We start from the raw sequence: 19893 nt of genomic DNA on the forward strand, positions 1-19893 counted from the left end.
CAGCTGTGACTTCCTCTCTGCCACTGTCTGCTGGAAGACCTCTTACATATGAAGATGTTGTAGGGGGCTACAAAGAAGAAATCCAAGCTTTATGCAGCATCAATACATTTGACTTAAGGTCTTTTTACCTTCCCTCTATGTCACCAGACGAGGAGTTACCTTTCTTCTCCATAGACCATTTCATAGACGAGTTAAGACCACAATCTCCTGAGTCAGTGGTATCTCAAAGTGAACTTAGGCCCCTCTCTCCTGACTCGCCTGTTCCTCAGTTCAGATCTTCATATTTCAGTTATGATGGGGAACTGTTGAGGCACAGGTCGTATACACCAGATTCAGTACTTTCAGACTGGGATGATACTGGTTTGGGTCTGGAAACCCTGTTTGACGAGACCAGACCAGAGTCACCACAGTCAGTTTTATCAGACTTTGAAATTGATGAGTTATTTAGCAGCAGGGCGTTGTCCCCAGAGTCTGTCTCTTCTGATTTTGACTTTTCACTCTTGCCGAACTGGTTATCAGACTTTAGAGCATCCTCACCAGAATCTGTAGCTTCAACTGAAGAGCATTGTTTGTCTCCGAGGCTTAAATTTGCACAAATAAATAATCAACATTGTAACTATTACTTAGAGTACTCTGAAGACAAACCAGGGTCCCCTCTTTCAACATTGTCAGATGTTGAGTACTCCACGTTCTGTCTTGACGAATTGTTTGACGACAACAGAGCAGGTTCCCCAGATTCGATGACTTTAGAGAGTGAACCCAGTATCACAAACACAGCCGTGACTTCCTCTCTGCCACTGTCTTTTGGAAGACCTCTTACATATGCAGACATTGTGCGCGGCAATACACAAGAAAGCCAAGCTCATGATTTGTGCAACATCAAATTATCCGAGGTGAGACCCATTAACCTTCCCTCAACGTCAGATGAAGAGTTCTACATAGACCATTGCATTGATGAGTTAAGACCACAATCTCCTGAGTCAGTTGTATCTCAAAGTGAACTGAGGCCCCTCTCTCCTGACTCGCCTGTTCCTCAGTTCAGATTTCCTTATTTCAGTCATGATGTGGAACCTTTTAGGCACAGGTCGTATACACCAGATTCAGTACTTTCAGACTGGGATGATACTGGTTTGGGTCTGGAAACCCTGTTTGATGAGACCCGACCAGAGTCACCACAGTCAGTTTTATCAGTCTTTGAAATTGATGAGTTATTTAGCAGCAGTGCTTTGTCCCCAGAGTCTGTGTCTTCTGATTTTGACTTTTCACTCTTGCCGAACTGGTTATCAGATTTTAGAGCATCCTCACCAGAATCTGTAGCTTCAACTGAAGAGCATTGTTTGTCTCCGAGGCTTAAATTTGCACAAATAAATAATCAACATTGTAACTATTACTTAGAGTACTCTGAAGACAAACCAGGGTCCCCTCTTTCAACATTGTCAGATGTTGAGTACTCCACGTTCTGTCTTGACGAATTGTTTGATGACAACAGAGCAGATTCCCCAGATTCGTTGACTTTAGAGAGTGAACCCAGTATCACAAACACAGCCGTGACTTCCTCTCTGCCACTGTCTTTTGGAAGACCTCTTACATATGCAGACATTGTGCGCGGCAATACACAAGAAAGCCAAGCTCATGATTTGTGCAACATCAAATTATCCGAGGTGAGACCCATTAACCTTCCCTCAACGTCAGATGAAGAGTTCTACATAGACCATTGCATTGATGAGTTAAGACCACAATCTCCTGAGTCAGTGGTATGTCAAAGTGAACTGAGGCCCCTCTCTCCTGACTCGCCTGTTCCTCAGTTCAGATTTCCTTATTTCAGTCATGATGTGGAACCTTTTAGGCAAAGGTCGTATACACCAGATTCAGTACTTTCAGACTGGGATGATACTGGTTTGGGTCTGGAAACCCTGTTTGATGAGACCCGACCAGAGTCACCACAGTCAGTTTTATCAGACTTTGAAATTGATGAGTTATTTAGCAGCAGGGCTTTGTCCCCAGAGTCTGTGTCTTCTGATTTTGACTTTTCACTCTTGCCGAACTGGTTATCAGATTTTAGAGCATCCTCACCAGAATCTGTAGCTTCAACTGAAGAGCATTGTTTGTCTCAGGGGATTAAATTTGCACCAATGAATAATCAACATTGTAACTATTACTTAGAGTACACTGAAGACAAACCCATGTCCCCTCTTTCAACATTGTCAGTTGTTGAGTACTCCACGTTCTGTCTTGATGAATTGTTTGACGACAACAGACCAGGTTCCCCAGATTCGTTGACTTTAGAGATTGAACACAGTATCACAAACACAGCTGTGACTTCCTCTCTGCCACTGTCTGCTGGAAGACCTCTTACATATGAAGATGTTGTAGGGGGCTACAAAGAAGAAATCCAAGCTTTATGCAGCATCAATACATTTGACTTAAGGTCTTTTTACCTTCCCTCTATGTCACCAGACGAGGAGTTACCTTTCTTCTCCATAGACCATTTCATAGACGAGTTAAGACCACAATCTCCTGAGTCAGTGGTATCTCAAAGTGAACTTAGGCCCCTCTCTCCTGACTCGCCTGTTCCTCAGTTCAGATTTCCTTATTTCAGTCATGATGTGGAACCTTTTAGGCACAGGTCGTATACACCAGATTCAGTACTTTCAGACTGGGATGATACTGGTTTGGGTCTGGAAACCCTGTTTGATGAGACCCGACCAGAGTCACCACAGTCAGTTTTATCAGACTTTGAAATTGATGAGTTATTTAGCAGCAGGGCTTTGTCCCCAGAGTCTGTGTCTTCTGATTTTGACTTTTCACTCTTGCCGAACTGGTTATCAGATTTTAGAGCATCCTCACCAGAATCTGTAGCTTCAACTGAAGAGCATTGTTTGTCTCCGAGGCTTAAATTTGCACAAATAAATAATCAACATTGTAACTATTACTTAGAGTACTCTGAAGACAAACCAGGGTCCCCTCTTTCAACATTGTCAGATGTTGAGTACTCCACGTTCTGTCTTGACGAATTGTTTGACGACAACAGAGCAGGTTCCCCAGATTCGATGACTTTAGAGAGTGAACCCAGTATCACAAACACAGCCGTGACTTCCTCTCTGCCACTGTCTTTTGGAAGACCTCTTACATATGCAGACATTGTGCGCGGCAATACACAAGAAAGCCAAGCTCATGATTTGTGCAACATCAAATTATCCGAGGTGAGACCCATTAACCTTCCCTCAACGTCAGATGAAGAGTTCTACATAGACCATTGTATTGACGAGTTAAGACCACAATCTCCTGAGTCAGTTGTATCTCAAAGTGAACTTAGGCCCCTCTCTCCTGACTCGCCTGTTCCTCAGTTCAGATTTCCTTATTTCAGTCATGATGTGGAACCTTTTAGGCAAAGGTCGTATACACCAGATTCAGTACTTTCAGACTGGGATGATACTGGTTTGGGTCTGGAAACCCTGTTTGACGAGACCCGACCGGACTCACCACAGTCAGTTTTATCAGACTTTGAAATTGATGAGTTATTTAGCAGCAGGGCTTTGTCCCCAGAGTCTGTGTCTTCTGATTTTGACTTTTCACTCTTGCCGAACTGGTTATTAGATTTTAGAGCATCCTCACCAGAATCTGTAGCTTCAACTGAAGAGCATTGTTTGTCTCCGAGGCTTAAATTTGCACAAATAAATAATCAACATTGTAACTATTACTTAGAGTACTCTGAAGACAAACCAGGGTCCCTTCTTTCAACATTGTCAGATGTTGAGTACTCCACCTTCAGTCTTGACGAATTGTTTGACGACAACAGAGCAGATTCCCCAGATTCGTTGACTTTAGAGAGTGAACCCAGTATCACAAACACAGCTGTGACTTCCTCTCTGCCACTGTCTGCTGGAAGACCTCTTACATATGAAGATGTTGTAGGGGGTTACAAAGAAGAAATCCAAGCTTTATGCAGCATCAATACATTTGACTTAAGGTCTTTTTACCTTCCCTCTATGTCACCAGACGAGGAGTTACCTTTCTTCTCCATAGACCATTTCATAGACGAGTTAAGACCACAATCTCCTGAGTCAGTGGTATCTCAAAGTGAACTTAGGCCCCTCTCTCCTGACTCGCCTGTTCCTCAGTTCAGATCTTCATATTTCAGTTATGATGGGGAACTGTTGAGGCACAGGTCGTATACACCAGATTCAGTACTTTCAGACTGGGATGATACTGGTTTGGGTCTGGAAACCCTGTTTGACGAGACCAGACCAGAGTCACCACAGTCAGTTTTATCAGACTTTGAAATTGATGAGTTATTTAGCAGCAGGGCGTTGTCCCCAGAGTCTGTCTCTTCTGATTTTGACTTTTCACTCTTGCCGAACTGGTTATCAGACTTTAGAGCATCCTCACCAGAATCTGTAGCTTCAACTGAAGAGCATTGTTTGTCTCCGAGGCTTAAATTTGCACAAATAAATAATCAATATTGTAACTATTACTTAGAGTACTCTGAAGACAAACCAGGGTCCCCTCTTTCAACATTGTCAGATGTTGAGTACTCCACGTTCTGTCTTGACGAATTGTTTGACGACAACAGAGCAGGTTCCCCAGATTCGATGACTTTAGAGAGTGAACCCAGTATCACAAACACAGCCGTGACTTCCTCTCTGCCACTGTCTGCTGGAAGACCTCTTACATATGCAGACATTGTGCGCGGCAATACACAAGAAAGCCAAGCTCATGATTTGTGCAACATCAAATTATCCGAGGTGAGACCCATTAACCTTCCCTCAACGTTAGATGAAGAGTTCTACATAGACCATTGCATTGATGAGTTAAGACCACAATCTCCTGAGTCAGTTGTATCTCAAAGTGAACTGAGGCCCCTCTCTCCTGACTCGCCTGTTCCTCAGTTCAGATTTCCTTATTTCAGTCATGATGTGGAACCTTTTAGGCACAGGTCGTATACACCAGATTCAGTACTTTCAGACTGGGATGATACTGGTTTGGGTCTGGAAACCCTGTTTGACGAGACCCGACCAGACTCACCACAGTCAGTTTTATCAGACTTTGAAATTGATGAGTTATTTAGCAGCAGGGCTTTGTCCCCAGAGTCTGTGTCTTCTGATTTTGACTTTTCACTCTTGCCGAACTGGTTATCAGATTTTAGAGCATCCTCACCAGAATCTGTAGCTTCAACTGAAGAGCATTGTTTGTCTCCGAGGCTTAAATTTGCACAAATAAATAATCAACATTGTAACTATTACTTAGAGTACTCTGAAGACAAACCAGGGTCCCCTCTTTCAACATTGTCAGATGTTGAGTACTCCACGTTCTGTCTTGACGAATTGTTTGACGACAACAGAGCAGGTTCCCCAGATTCGATGACTTTAGAGAGTGAACCCAGTATCACAAACACAGCCGTGACTTCCTCTCTGCCACTGTCTTTTGGAAGACCTCTTACATATGCAGACATTGTGCGCGGCAATACACAAGAAAGCCAAGCTCATGATTTGTGCAACATCAAATTATCCGAGGTGAGACCCATTAACCTTCCCTCAACGTCAGATGAAGAGTTCTACATAGACCATTGTATTGACGAGTTAAGACCACAATCTCCTGAGTCAGTTGTATCTCAAAGTGAACTTAGGCCCCTCTCTCCTGACTCGCCTGTTCCTCAGTTCAGATTTCCTTATTTCAGTCATGATGTGGAACCTTTTAGGCAAAGGTCGTATACACCAGATTCAGTACTTTCAGACTGGGATGATACTGGTTTGGGTCTGGAAACCCTGTTTGACGAGACCCGACCGGACTCACCACAGTCAGTTTTATCAGACTTTGAAATTGATGAGTTATTTAGCAGCAGGGCTTTGTCCCCAGAGTCTGTGTCTTCTGATTTTGACTTTTCACTCTTGCCGAACTGGTTATTAGATTTTAGAGCATCCTCACCAGAATCTGTAGCTTCAACTGAAGAGCATTGTTTGTCTCCGAGGCTTAAATTTGCACAAATAAATAATCAACATTGTAACTATTACTTAGAGTACTCTGAAGACAAACCAGGGTCCCTTCTTTCAACATTGTCAGATGTTGAGTACTCCACCTTCAGTCTTGACGAATTGTTTGACGACAACAGAGCAGATTCCCCAGATTCGTTGACTTTAGAGAGTGAACCCAGTATCACAAACACAGCTGTGACTTCCTCTCTGCCACTGTCTGCTGGAAGACCTCTTACATATGAAGATGTTGTAGGGGGTTACAAAGAAGAAATCCAAGCTTTATGCAGCATCAATACATTTGACTTAAGGTCTTTTTACCTTCCCTCTATGTCACCAGACGAGGAGTTACCTTTCTTCTCCATAGACCATTTCATAGACGAGTTAAGACCACAATCTCCTGAGTCAGTGGTATCTCAAAGTGAACTTAGGCCCCTCTCTCCTGACTCGCCTGTTCCTCAGTTCAGATCTTCATATTTCAGTTATGATGGGGAACTGTTGAGGCACAGGTCGTATACACCAGATTCAGTACTTTCAGACTGGGATGATACTGGTTTGGGTCTGGAAACCCTGTTTGACGAGACCAGACCAGAGTCACCACAGTCAGTTTTATCAGACTTTGAAATTGATGAGTTATTTAGCAGCAGGGCGTTGTCCCCAGAGTCTGTCTCTTCTGATTTTGACTTTTCACTCTTGCCGAACTGGTTATCAGACTTTAGAGCATCCTCACCAGAATCTGTAGCTTCAACTGAAGAGCATTGTTTGTCTCCGAGGCTTAAATTTGCACAAATAAATAATCAATATTGTAACTATTACTTAGAGTACTCTGAAGACAAACCAGGGTCCCCTCTTTCAACATTGTCAGATGTTGAGTACTCCACGTTCTGTCTTGACGAATTGTTTGACGACAACAGAGCAGGTTCCCCAGATTCGATGACTTTAGAGAGTGAACCCAGTATCACAAACACAGCCGTGACTTCCTCTCTGCCACTGTCTGCTGGAAGACCTCTTACATATGCAGACATTGTGCGCGGCAATACACAAGAAAGCCAAGCTCATGATTTGTGCAACATCAAATTATCCGAGGTGAGACCCATTAACCTTCCCTCAACGTTAGATGAAGAGTTCTACATAGACCATTGCATTGATGAGTTAAGACCACAATCTCCTGAGTCAGTTGTATCTCAAAGTGAACTGAGGCCCCTCTCTCCTGACTCGCCTGTTCCTCAGTTCAGATTTCCTTATTTCAGTCATGATGTGGAACCTTTTAGGCACAGGTCGTATACACCAGATTCAGTACTTTCAGACTGGGATGATACTGGTTTGGGTCTGGAAACCCTGTTTGACGAGACCCGACCAGACTCACCACAGTCAGTTTTATCAGACTTTGAAATTGATGAGTTATTTAGCAGCAGGGCTTTGTCCCCAGAGTCTGTGTCTTCTGATTTTGACTTTTCACTCTTGCCGAACTGGTTATCAGATTTTAGAGCATCCTCACCAGAATCTGTAGCTTCAACTGAAGAGCATTGTTTGTCTCCGAGGCTTAAATTTGCACAAATAAATAATCAACATTGTAACTATTACTTAGAGTACTCTGAAGACAAACCAGGGTCCCCTCTTTCAACATTGTCAGATGTTGAGTACTCCACGTTCTGTCTTGACGAATTGTTTGACGACAACAGAGCAGATTCCCCAGATTCGTTGACTTTAGAGAGTGAACCCAGTATCACAAACACAGCCGTGACTTCCTCTCTGCCACTGTCTTTTGGAAGACCTCTTACATATGCAGACATTGTGCGCGGCAATACACAAGAAAGCCAAGCTCATGATTTGTGCAACATCAAATTATCCGAGGTGAGACCCATTAACCTTCCCTCATTAACGTCAGATGAAGAGTTCTACATAGACCATTGTATTGACGAGTTAAGACCACAATCTCCTGAGTCAGTTGTATCTCAAAGTGAACTTAGGCCCCTCTCTCCTGACTCGCCTGTTCCTCAGTTCAGATTTCCTTATTTCAGTCATGATGTGGAACCTTTTAGGCAAAGGTCGTATACACCAGATTCAGTACTTTCAGACTGGGATGATACTGGTTTGGGTCTGGAAACCCTGTTTGACGAGACCCGACCAGACTCACCACAGTCAGTTTTATCAGACTTTGAAATTGATGAGTTATTTAGCAGCAGGGCTTTGTCCCCAGAGTCTGTGTCTTCTGATTTTGACTTTTCACTCTTGCCGAACTGGTTATTAGATTTTAGAGCATCCTCACCAGAATCTGTAGCTTCAACTGAAGAGCATTGTTTGTCTCCGAGGCTTAAATTTTCACAAATAAATAATCAACATTGTAACTATTACTTAGAGTACTCTGAAGACAAACCAGGGTCCCCTCTTTCAACATTGTCAGATGTTGAGTACTCCACCTTCAGTCTTGACGAATTGTTTGACGACAACAGAGCAGATTCCCCAGATTCGTTGACTTTAGAGAGTGAACCCAGTATCACAAACACAGCCGTGACTTCCTCTCTGCCACTGTCTTTTGGAAGACCTCTTACATATGCAGACATTGTGCGCGGCAATACACAAGAAAGCCAAGCTCATGATTTGTGCAACATCAAATTATCCGAGGTGAGACCCATTAACCTTCCCTCAACGTCAGATGAAGAGTTCTACATAGACCATTGCATTGATGAGTTAAGACCACAATCTCCTGAGTCAGTTGTATCTCAAAGTGAACTGAGGCCCCTCTCTCCTGACTCGCCTGTTCCTCAGTTCAGATTTCCTTATTTCAGTCATGATGTGGAACCTTTTAGGCAAAGGTCGTATACACCAGATTCAGTACTTTCAGACTGGGATGATACTGGTTTGGGTCTGGAAACCCTGTTTGATGAGACCCGACCAGAGTCACCACAGTCAGTTTTATCAGACTTTGAAATTGATGAGTTATTTAGCAGCAGGGCTTTGTCCCCAGAGTCTGTGTCTTCTGATTTTGACTTTTCACTCTTGCCGAACTGGTTATTAGATTTTAGAGCATCCTCACCAGAATCTGTAGCTTCAACTGAAGAGCATTGTTTGTCTCCGAGGCTTAAATTTGCACAAATAAATAATCAACATTGTAACTATTACTTAGAGTACACTGAAGACAAACCAGGGTCCCCTCTTTCAACATTGTCAGATGTTGAGTACTCCACGTTCTGTCTTGACGAATTGTTTGACGACAACAGAGCAGATTCCCCAGATTCGTTGACTTTAGAGAGTGAACCCAGTATCACAAACACAGCCGTGACTTCCTCTCTGCCACTGTCTTTTGGAAGACCTCTTACATATGCAGACATTGTGCGCGGCAATACACAAGAAAGCCAAGCTCATGATTTGTGCAACATCAAATTATCCGAGGTGAGACCCATTAACCTTCCCTCATTAACGTCAGATGAAGAGTTCTACATAGACCATTGTATTGACGAGTTAAGACCACAATCTCCTGAGTCAGTTGTATCTCAAAGTGAACTGAGGCCCCTCTCTCCTGACTCGCCTGTTCCTCAGTTCAGATTTCCTTATTTCAGTCATGATGTGGAACCTTTTAGGCACAGGTCGTATACACCAGATTCAGTACTTTCAGACTGGGATGATACTGGTTTGGGTCTGGAAACCCTGTTTGATGAGACCCGACCAGAGTCCCCACAGTCAGTTTTATCAGACTTTGAAATTGATGAGTTATTTAGCAGCAGGGCTTTGTCCCCAGAGTCTGTGTCTTCTGATTTTGACTTTTCACTCTTGCCGAACTGGTTATCAGATTTTAGAGCATCCTCACCAGAATCTGTAGCTTCAACTGAAGAGCATTGTTTGTCTCAGGGGATTAAATTTGCACCAATGAATAATCAACATTGTAACTATTACTTAGAGTACACTGAAGACAAACCCATGTCCCCTCTTTCAACATTTTCAGATGTTGAGTACTCCACTTTCTGTCTTGACGAATTGTTTGACGACAACAGAGCAGGTTCCCCAGATTCGTTGACTTTAGAGAGGGAACCCAGTATCACAAAAACAGCCGTGACTTCCTCTCTGCCACTGTCTGCTGGAAGACCTCTTACATATGCAGACATTGTGTGCGGCAATACACAAGAAAGCCAAGCTCATGATTTGTGCAACATCAAATTATCCGAGGTGAGACCCATTAACCTTCCCTCAACGTCAGATGAAGAGTTCTACATAGACCATTGTATTGACGAGTTAAGACCACAATCTCCTGAGTCAGTTGTATCTCAAAGTGAACTTAGGCCCCTCTCTCCTGACTCGCCTGTTCCTCAGTTCAGATCTCCTTATTTCAGTTATGATGGGGAACCTTTTAGGCACAGGTCGTATACACCAGATTCAGTACTTTCAGACTGGGATGATACTGGTTTGGGTCTGGAAACCCTGTTTGACGAGACCCGACCAGAGTCACCACAGTCAGTTTCATCAGACTTTGAAATTGATGAGTTATTTATCAGCAGGGCGTTGTCCCCAGAGTCTGTGTCTTCTGATTTTGACTTTTCACTCTTGCCGAACTGGTTATCTGATTTTAGAGCATCCTCACCAGAATCTGTAGCTTCAGTGGAACAGAATAGTTTGTGTCCTGGGATCACATTTTCTGCTGAACTCTCTTCATCAGTACACATGTCAGAGAGAAACCTCAACCAAAGCAAACTTGTTCTCTGTGAATCCATGTCATTAGACTCCAAGCCATTAATTAAAGAATGCCGAGTTGGACACAAGCCTTTATTCAACAACTTAATGTCACATTTACATGATCCTTTGTATAAGGGAAAATGTTCTTGTGGTGAAATATGTTTAATCAAATCTTCCCTAGAAAAACATTCATGTTTTGTCAATGTTACACCACCAACACATACTGACATTTTTGCCACCACAATTGCAGACAACATTTCAAGGCTTACACATATCACATCAGAAGACAAAAGAGACGATGCAATTTCAGGTTTGGTTTCTCCAGCATGTCAAAGCCTTTTACACATGAGGTCAACAACAACATGTAGGCAAAGTGACCCTGATGCCACTGTTTCTGAAGACAATAAGATTACATCTAAGCCACTCTCAGGGACTTCAATGGAACACGAAGGGGATCCAGTCTATGAAGAGAAATATCCCTGTGATGAGAAGAATTATTCTGAAGATGCCGCGGATAATTTGTCGGAACAGGCTTGTGATCAAAACTAATTTGAAGATTTAGAAGTCAGCATGGGGGATCCACATAGCCCGGCCAAACCATGTCATTTTGAAAGCATCACACCAGACATATTGCAGGATTCCTCACTATCCCACTCTGCAGAAGCTGAGACAGGACCCATACTTCCCTCTTAAAACACAGATGACCAGTCTTTTTTTATCAGGTCACCTCCCCGGACAACAAACAACTTAGATTAGATCAGGTCAACTCACAAATTTGCCATTTTAGTTTTGAGTTGAGTCACATTCCATCTGTACAGCAAAAATCTGGATTTCATCATGCTGTCTGGCTTGAGGAGGATTTCAATGAACACACCCATGTTAAGAGAGAATCAGTGAAACGAAGAACACTTAAATGGACAGACCCTGAATCACAATTTAAGGTAACAACCCACCCAAGATTTGATTTCCAAGAACATGCAAAGAAAAATCCACGAGCGAGGACGAGAGCAAAAGTTCCCTGGTGTCGGTAAGACAGCACAAGGTCTTGCTCAGCACTGATTGGTGTGGCTTTCAAAAGTAATGAATATGGCGATACTTATAGTGTGAATGTAGAACTTTCTTAAATCTTTTATTAATAGAGGCTTCACTGTCTTGCTGTGGCATGTATACATTAGAGTAAAATGGATGATCTTTCAGTGAAGCACAACTAATGGAAACTTCAGTGACCCAATCTTAAATAAAGCAAGCTTCTTGCCCGGCTATGGAATGTTCTCATATGCTGCGCAGATAGCCAGTTAACCAGTGTTCTTCGTGATGCCTTTAGAGCACTGCTCCAAGCAACGGGGGATTTCAATGCCTTGATTACATTTTCTCTATGTGCCATACATCTACTATAATTGCAATAAGTTATACGGTCCCGTTTAGATCTGCAGCTAGAGGCATGCGCTGTCTGTTATGTTTCCTTTCTTGTTTGTAACACACAGGCTCCCACTGTTACAACAAACCTATAACCTGATCACACACATATTACTCCATAGGTGCCTGTAATGTTTTGCATGTCTGTAGCTAGACAATGTCTCCGACTGTTGGGTTTTACTGTCCGATGCATTTTTTGGCAGGAGACACAACACCAATGGTTGTTTGTGTTGATAATATTTTTGTGATGTTTTTTTTGTTTTTTTTTTTTGACAAAAGATATGGTCATCCATTTTTTGAACAATTTTACTGAAGAAATCAGAAAATTGACTCTAATAACAGAATTATTCACTTTTCTTAATAAGGGACAGGATGCAGCAGAACAGACAATAATAGTGTATGACAGTGACAAAACTTGAAAGATTTTATGGGAAATGCAGTGCTTCTTGCTCTTGCATTATAACAGGACAGCAACCATTTATTTGAAAGAATTGTAAAATAAGGCTTGTCCACTTTCCTGTGATGCCAAAATCCCGATTTCCACCTAATTCATTTGTATTCTGCTTTAATCATTATAAAATGATATTGCGTTGCCACTGATGCCCTCAGTGCAAATCTCCCAACATGTGACAGTATTATCATTAATCTTAAAAAAAAAAATTAAAATGTTCTATCATCTTAATCAGTCATGAATGCATATTAAATTATGTGTGGGCAGTGGGCTACAAGTGAATTCCCTCATTGAGACACAATGAGGAAATTCTACATCTAAAACCAGAACTTGTCCTTGACAAGTGCATGTTTCATTTTAATCATTTCACATTATATCACCAAAATCACCAAATCATATTTGTTTATATTTGTCCCCACTCCATTGTATCATTTCTTGCAGGTATCAACAGCTTCTTTCAAGACCGATCTTTCAGAACAAGAAAAAAATGTTGATGTAGGACAGAGTCAGGTCTTTCCAACCGAGATGCCACCCTTGGCAAATGATTCAGACACACTTCCCACTCAAAAACTAGAATTGCAGATTCCAAATACATTTGACCTATGTGAAATGAAATCTGAAATTACATTGACTGATCTAAGTAGCTCACCACAGGAAAAAGATGAACAGATGTCTTTCCCCACACAAAGTGAAGACTGTGGCTTGGCTGAACCAAGCTCAGTGACCCCAGACTCACTCTGTCTAATAGCCCAAGACAGTACACATGATAAAATCATCATGTCCTCAGAATCCACTCCAACACCACCAGGGTCTGGGTCCCCTCAGCTTGATCAGCTACTCTCAGATCTGGAGGAGATGAAATTGAAGTTTACTCCACTTCTGTCAGAATCCAGCGTTGAGAGTTTTGAAGATCTTTCACCTGAAGATCAATGTCCTACAGATGATGATGATACCGTTAGAGGGATTTCTGTTATGCAGCTCACAAATGACAGTAATCATACAAATGTCAAAGAGACAGCACATTTCCAGACATCCACTCAAGATGAACCTGAATTAGTCCCAACTGCTCCCGATCAAACAAATACCTCTGAGACAAGTGTACCATCAAGTTTAGCTAGAGATACAGACAGTCCTGCATCCCCTACTGAGTCCCATTCAATCCCAGAATCTCCCCAAAGTGAAGCAACAGAACCATCAAGTTTTCCTTTGGACATATTCGAGTCCAACAAAGATGGTGAAAATTCTTCGGAGACATTTTCATCAGTGTCTTTGCCCAGAATAGCTTGTCTTTCTGACATACCTGAAAACAATCTGGCTGTTCTAGTTGAGCAAGATTCTACAACTGAGATTATTCACGGAAAAGAACAGCATGAATCAACTACACCATATCATTTCTCATGGGATGTGACCGAAGAAGCATCAACACAGAGTATGTATCAACTTCCATATTCATGGGGGGTGACCTCTGTGGAAGCTGTTCAGACTGAAGACTTTTCCTCTCGGTCTCTTTCTGATTTGACACCTGAGACAGTTACGTGTGCAAGACATTTTAGCTTTGAGGAATCGATCCCATGCCCCTCTTCAAGGAACGTAGAGACATCTTCAGAAGAGGATAGTCCAAGGATCAGTGGACAGTATTTCGAAGAATCAGCAGTAGACTATGAATGTTTTGCCTCTCAACCCACTTCAGTGGAGCCTAAAGCAGAGACGACTTCATCGAGTACTGATGAGGAATATATCATTACACCTCTATACTCAGAGACCACTTCTCCTGCAACCTTCAATACCTGCGTGCCTCCCAGATATGCAGACGTTGTGCAAGGTGGTGCAGACAGCTCTACCTTTGAATACTATGACCCGGAGCCATTCTTTGAGTGCAAACAAGCTACGTCGGATTTCTCAGAGACCGAGCCCGATGAACCTGAGTCAAGAACTAAGTCCAGTGAAGGGCTACCTCTGGATTTCGTCAGCCATTCCAGAGTGATAGAAAAGGTGAATCGAGGAGTGCTTTTATCCTCTGGAAGTGAAGATTATGAGGATGCTCCTTTTGTCCATGAGCCTCTTCATAGTGTACACGAAGAGAGTGAAGAATTAATACACTATTCAGAAGCATCCGATGACGAATTCACCCTATGTGAGGCTCCACGACCGCCCCCTGTCTGTGAAATTGGGGCATATGATGATACTGATAAATCTCTGACAAGGGTAAGACGTAATTTGGTAAACCGTCCCAGCCTGCAAGCTTTCCCCCGGAGCTGAGCTTATACAAATATAATATTTGCTGAAAAGAGAAATGACTGCTACCCCTCTGGCCACATGGATTGGACCTAAAACTCCCTATAACCCTTTTTATTTTTCAGATTTAACCTGTGCTTACTCAGCATGTCACTCTGCTTCTTGTAACCAGCTTTATCACTTAATCACTTACAGTAATAACCTAAGCTACAGCAATAATCACATTCATTCTTTACTTAAGTAAAAGCATGGTGTGTTTTGCAAATATTTTGCCAAGCTACAGACTGCCATGTTGTACTTTCCAATGTAAGACATTAAAAGTCATCGTAAGATTCTCAAACCCTATGGAAAGTGCACCATATCAGTCTGCTTCCTGCCCACTTTGCTGAAGACATAGCAATCGTACATTGTCATTCATTAAATGTTAACGGGTTTGTGTTGCTTGGTCAGGAGGTCACTGCACAGCTCGGATCAATGTCCGAAAGTTCAGACGATGAATTTTTGACCACCAGAGTAGTGCGAAGAAGAGTTTTCATACAGGTATCCGACTTAGCATGACTGGTGGTGTTTTCAATGAGCATGGAGAGCGTGGCATCCAGAGTGCAACTTTAACCAAGCAAGGTCTTTATTGTCAAGTTCAGGAATTCACTGTCTAACATCCTTTCAAAATGGGGAAAGAAAATATGTGTGTGAAGATTTAGGATTTGAAAGACACCACTTGATTTGCATACATGGCTGGACCTGTTTTATGCTGCAGTTGTTTTATTTGACGACTTTTTTCTCCCCGAGAATGCAAGTTTGTCTCCTGTATCCCCAAAAGTCCCTGTTTTCTCACTGAGTTACATCCTAATATGCAAGTTGTGTGTCCTGTTTCTTCTGTAACATGCGTTGGCTTTGTATTTTTGAAGTGGAGAATTAAACAGGTTAACATTACACTGATCCGAGGTAGCATTGCTGATTGTTGTTTATCATGTTTTCCTCACAGGCTGATGAAATGCCTGACCTGCCCACTCAGTCAGTGACAGAGGAGCAGTACAAGGACGAACATGGGCACCTTGTTGTCAAAAAGGTAAAGCCTAATAAAGCAAATTTGTGATTGTGCAGCAATACCAAAGGCTCTTAGGTGCAACTCAGACAACACTGGTTTGCCTGTAAATACACAGACAATTACCTTTTCATGTGGTCTTCCTCAGGTAACCCGCAAAATTATCCGCAAATGTATTTCTGCCGATGGCGTGGAGCGTGAAGAGGTGACGTTGGAAGGATCTCCGCAGGCGTCCATCAGTGTAGCAGAGGGAGATGGTTACTCCAAAGTTGTGAAGCGGACGGTACTGAAGAGTGAAGGAGAACATACAGAGGTGTGTGTCCTGTATATTATGTGTGTTCTTTGTCATAGTCATAAAAATCTCTTTTTTAACAGAAAATATGAGACAAACCATTTATATCAGGAGTAGAAAACATCTGACAATTAAATAACAAATAACCTTTTTCCTCTGACCTAGGTAACCTTTGCTGAATTTGAGGGTTTCTCGGCATCAAGGCAGGAGTCAACCGAGGGTTGCAAGGTCAGTCTCGGGGAAAGAACAAAGGTGGTGGAGGGTGAAAGGACGATGACGCACCAGGGTGATCCATCTTTGGCATCTGACCTCCCCACGGCCCAAGATGACTTCCAACAGGTTTGTAACCTCGACATCATTATTCTATAACCTAGACTTTGCAGAATTTACGGGATTAGTCGTGTATCACCTACAGTGCTTGTGCAAAAATCATTTCAGGGAAGGAACCAAATCTTTGTTTTCACATCTAAATCATTCCAAATGAAGTGATGACTGTTTTCTCCCTTTAATGCCACCAGGCACTAGGTTATATAAGTGGTTTAAGCAGAACAGAGCTCCCTCATGTGGTAGAGAAAGAGACTGTCAAAGAAGATGGAACTGTGGTCAGGAGGTGTGTGAGTGCTGGAGCGCACCTCTTTGGTTGTGCGTGTGACTTCTTTGCTGTGGTTTTTTGAGGTTTTCTAATATTCAATCTACTAATACTGAATGAATATAGTACTAACCTACCAAAATATTGTTATCTCACTCTTTCGTGGAACAATTTTGCAGCTTGACTCCACAGGTGAAATAATCAAAAATACCTTTAAAAAAATGATTGTGTAAACCATATGCTGTTGGCCAGTCATCAGATCTCCTCCCAGCTGAACACTTATGGAGCAACATGTCAGATAGCGCCCTCCACCATCATCAGAACCAATGAGCAAATATGTTTTCAAAGATTGGGTTCATCCCTCCGGTAGTTGTCCAGAAACATGGAAAATCTATGCTCAGGAGCACCAGAGTTGCTTTGATAGTTCATGCTTATGCAACATCTAATACGCTTTATGTTTAGGATTTTAATTTTTTTCTCGTTTTCACTTGATGGCAGTTATATGTAGTTCCTGTGAAAGTACCACAGTGCAGAAAATACACTTCGTCCAATGCCTCTTTTGAAGTGTTTTTAACATAATTTTTTGATTTCTGGAGTTGGACCTGAACTGCATGCTGGATTAACAAAGCATAATATAAATTGTGGGTGTTGTGTTTCTCTCTCATAAAATATCTTACAACTTAAGAAATGCCTGTGCCTTTCCAGATAAGTACAGGTGCACTTCTGTTGTGGTTGAAGTGTCTTCATCTGTTTGTTCCCACTCCCTCTTTCCTCCATCTTTAGGGCTCACATGCGTAAAGGTCGCACCCTCAGACGGACGGTGGTGAAGAGAGCTGGGCGGCGCAAACAGGTCCTGCTCGAGCAAGTGGACAATCCCAGGAAAGGGTCCAAACTATGCGAGCTCCAGCAGCATCTCCACCAGCTCTTTCATCATTTCCATGACGAAGACAAGGAGGACACTGATGACGATGAAGAGGAGGAGGAGGAAGAATAGAGGAATGTGTAATACTCCCCCTTCCCCATGACTTCCTGGCTGTGTCAATGCTAAAGCACCACCCCCCTTAATCCTATGCATTAGCCAACTGTAATCCCAGTGTGCACCATTGGCACCTCAAAGCTACCACAGTCTTCCCACTGAAGTCCTGGAAGAAGACGTCCTGATCCTGATTCAGTTTTCTTCCCTGGCTGGTGTCACGTTATTCATGATTTTTCTTTCATGTTCTGATGTTGTTTTTCGCCTTTTTGTGACCAAAGAAATCCTTTATGTTTTTTTCCCCCCGATTTATTTTACTTTCCTCGTTAGAATTTTCTCTGAAATTATTGTTTTGATTCTGTGGTAGAGCAACAAAAAAAAAATACGAAAACGGTCAAATATATCTCACATCTACTAACTCACGAAGGTGAAGAACACTTTTCCTGCTAAATACTGCTACTGCTCTCGGTGCTCGGACTGAAAGACGATATTTCACACAGCACTGCCTCTCACAACCAGAGTTTCTCAGATATTCCTAACTGAAAAAAATATATATATTTCACTCACTTTACTAGCTGTACCTTTGAGTCAGGTGGTATCAACACTGAATTTAACTGCTGCTGCTGCTGCTGCTGCTGCTGTGTTTTGTGTCGGCTATGTGTAATCCGTCTTTGGGAATTATATATTATCTATAATCTAGACATTACCGACATCTGTAGCCTAGGAATTAATAATCACTCATGTGAAGTAGAGCAGGCATGACTCATCAACATCTGTCATTATGATCCTAGCTTTGACTGCTTGTAATTCTATGGATGGCCCTTTCTGCTTCTCTCTCCCTTCTGTGTGTGTCTTATTTTCTGTGTTACTATGTGTAATTCATTTTTTTTTTTTTGACAGGGTGGGGATTGGATCTTGACTCATATCGTTTTGCTGGTGAATGTGTGAGTGAGGATGTACCGTAGCTCCTGTATTTTTTGAGTTTGTCCATGCATGTGTTGAGTTAAATATTATTTGAGTTTATTTTTTAAGCTTACGAGTTAATATAGTTTAATCTTATAGTTTGACAGCCAATTAGAAGCTTCTTTTTACAGGGAGGTACCACAGAATTTGCCGCAGGTAAATAAGAAAGTGGTTTTAGAGTCTGATACAACACATGCACTAATGTGTTTCTGCTTTTATGTTTGATTTTATCTTTTGAACTAGAAAGTGTTGGACCAGGCGTTAGGCAGTTGTGTGCGCGCGTGTGTGTTTGTGTATGCGTGTGTATGTGAGAATGAGTGTGAGTAAACGGGTTTTGCTAGTTTCAGCAAAGAAAAAAAAAAAAAAGTTTATTTTCCACAAACCGCATTTGCACTCCTGAATGTCGGGAGGAGACACCTCCTTGCTTTTTGTGCACAGGATATGAGGTGCAGTATATCGTAGCCACAGGGATAGTCTCCGACAGATGATGATACCGCAGACTTACACGTAATGAGGCAGGTTGAGAGCTTAAATCTATCATTATTCACAGCTCTGAGTATCGCTACTGTATGTATCTACATGTAATGTATTTATTTCACTATCACTGTTTACTTTGTGATTTAGAAACATGTAAAATGCAAACTAGTGGAAGTTCACTGTGACAGGTATGCTTTTAATTTGAAGAATCAGCATCCCTTTTCTGTGATGATGACAGTTATAGACATATACAATGCATATAAATATCTATAAGGGCATGTATTACTGTATCAAAATTCAAAAAGACAAAAACAAAACGGCTGCAGTGTCTATGGCTGATAGAGAATAAAAGTCTACAAATGTATTGTGGTGTGTTTGGTGGATTTATCTGTGTAGGCTACAATTATCGTTTCCTTTGCTAAAAAACATACGCTGACTGTGCACTGCACATAACTACTCTGGCAAAACTTTTTACAAACATAAAACACACAGTATGTGTGTAGCATTACCCATAACAAGACTCAGATCAGTCGCTTACCAAGAAATGTGTCTCAGACCGAAGAAAGCAGCAGTTGACATGTCAGTTGACAGTAGACATGTCATCCATGCACAGACCTGTCTTCTACATGTTGGATGAGTTGTGTCCAACCCTTTAAATGACCTGCTTTTATATATGTAACAATGTGTAAATGTCCACACGTTACCTGGTTGCAACCACAAACCTTCAACAAGTCAGGCGATGGCATAGGAGCTAATGTGATACGATGAGGTCTTAAATGTCAAAACTGTCTGTTCAACAGTGGTTTGGGTAATTG

The 19893-nt window shown here is 42.0% G+C and overlaps 2 protein-coding genes across 2 annotated transcripts in view; both read left to right on the forward strand.

Moving 5' to 3' along the window:
• The window catches only part of ank2a (ankyrin 2a, neuronal), a 77152-nt gene extending 57710 nt beyond the window's left edge, over window positions 1-19442 (forward strand). Inside the window, exons 46-52 of the mRNA XM_034607201.1 lie at window positions 12946-14709; window positions 15190-15279; window positions 15725-15808; window positions 15933-16097; window positions 16242-16415; window positions 16595-16686; window positions 17449-19442. Of these exons, the coding sequence (XP_034463092.1) occupies window positions 12946-14709; window positions 15190-15279; window positions 15725-15808; window positions 15933-16097; window positions 16242-16415; window positions 16595-16686; window positions 17449-17659 (2580 nt within the window). The 3' untranslated portion in view covers window positions 17660-19442. The remainder of the gene's footprint in view (window positions 1-12945; window positions 14710-15189; window positions 15280-15724; window positions 15809-15932; window positions 16098-16241; window positions 16416-16594; window positions 16687-17448) is intronic.
• LOC117775116 lies at window positions 6194-10993 on the forward strand. Its single transcript, XM_034608394.1, has 2 exons — window positions 6194-9816; window positions 10583-10993. The coding sequence occupies exons 1-2, from the start codon at window positions 6300-6302 to the stop codon at window positions 10681-10683; spliced, it is 3618 nt and encodes a 1205-aa protein (XP_034464285.1). The 5' UTR covers window positions 6194-6299; the 3' UTR covers window positions 10684-10993.
• Window positions 19443-19893: the final 451 nt, after the last annotated feature.

This window comes from Hippoglossus hippoglossus, chromosome 1, assembly GCF_009819705.1.
Source record: "Hippoglossus hippoglossus isolate fHipHip1 chromosome 1, fHipHip1.pri, whole genome shotgun sequence".
NCBI lineage: Eukaryota > Metazoa > Chordata > Actinopteri > Pleuronectiformes > Pleuronectidae > Hippoglossus > Hippoglossus hippoglossus.

Bases quoted from the DNA above. Each gene is read 5' to 3' on its own strand.
- LOC117775116 (XM_034608394.1), top strand. From the start codon at position 6,300: ATGTCACCAGACGAGGAGTTACCTTTCTTCTCCATAGACCATTTCATA. The intron at 9,817-10,582 runs AGGGGATTAAAT...GAATAGTTTGTG, and splicing joins TGAAGAGCATTGTTTGTCTC to TCCTGGGATCACATTTTCTG.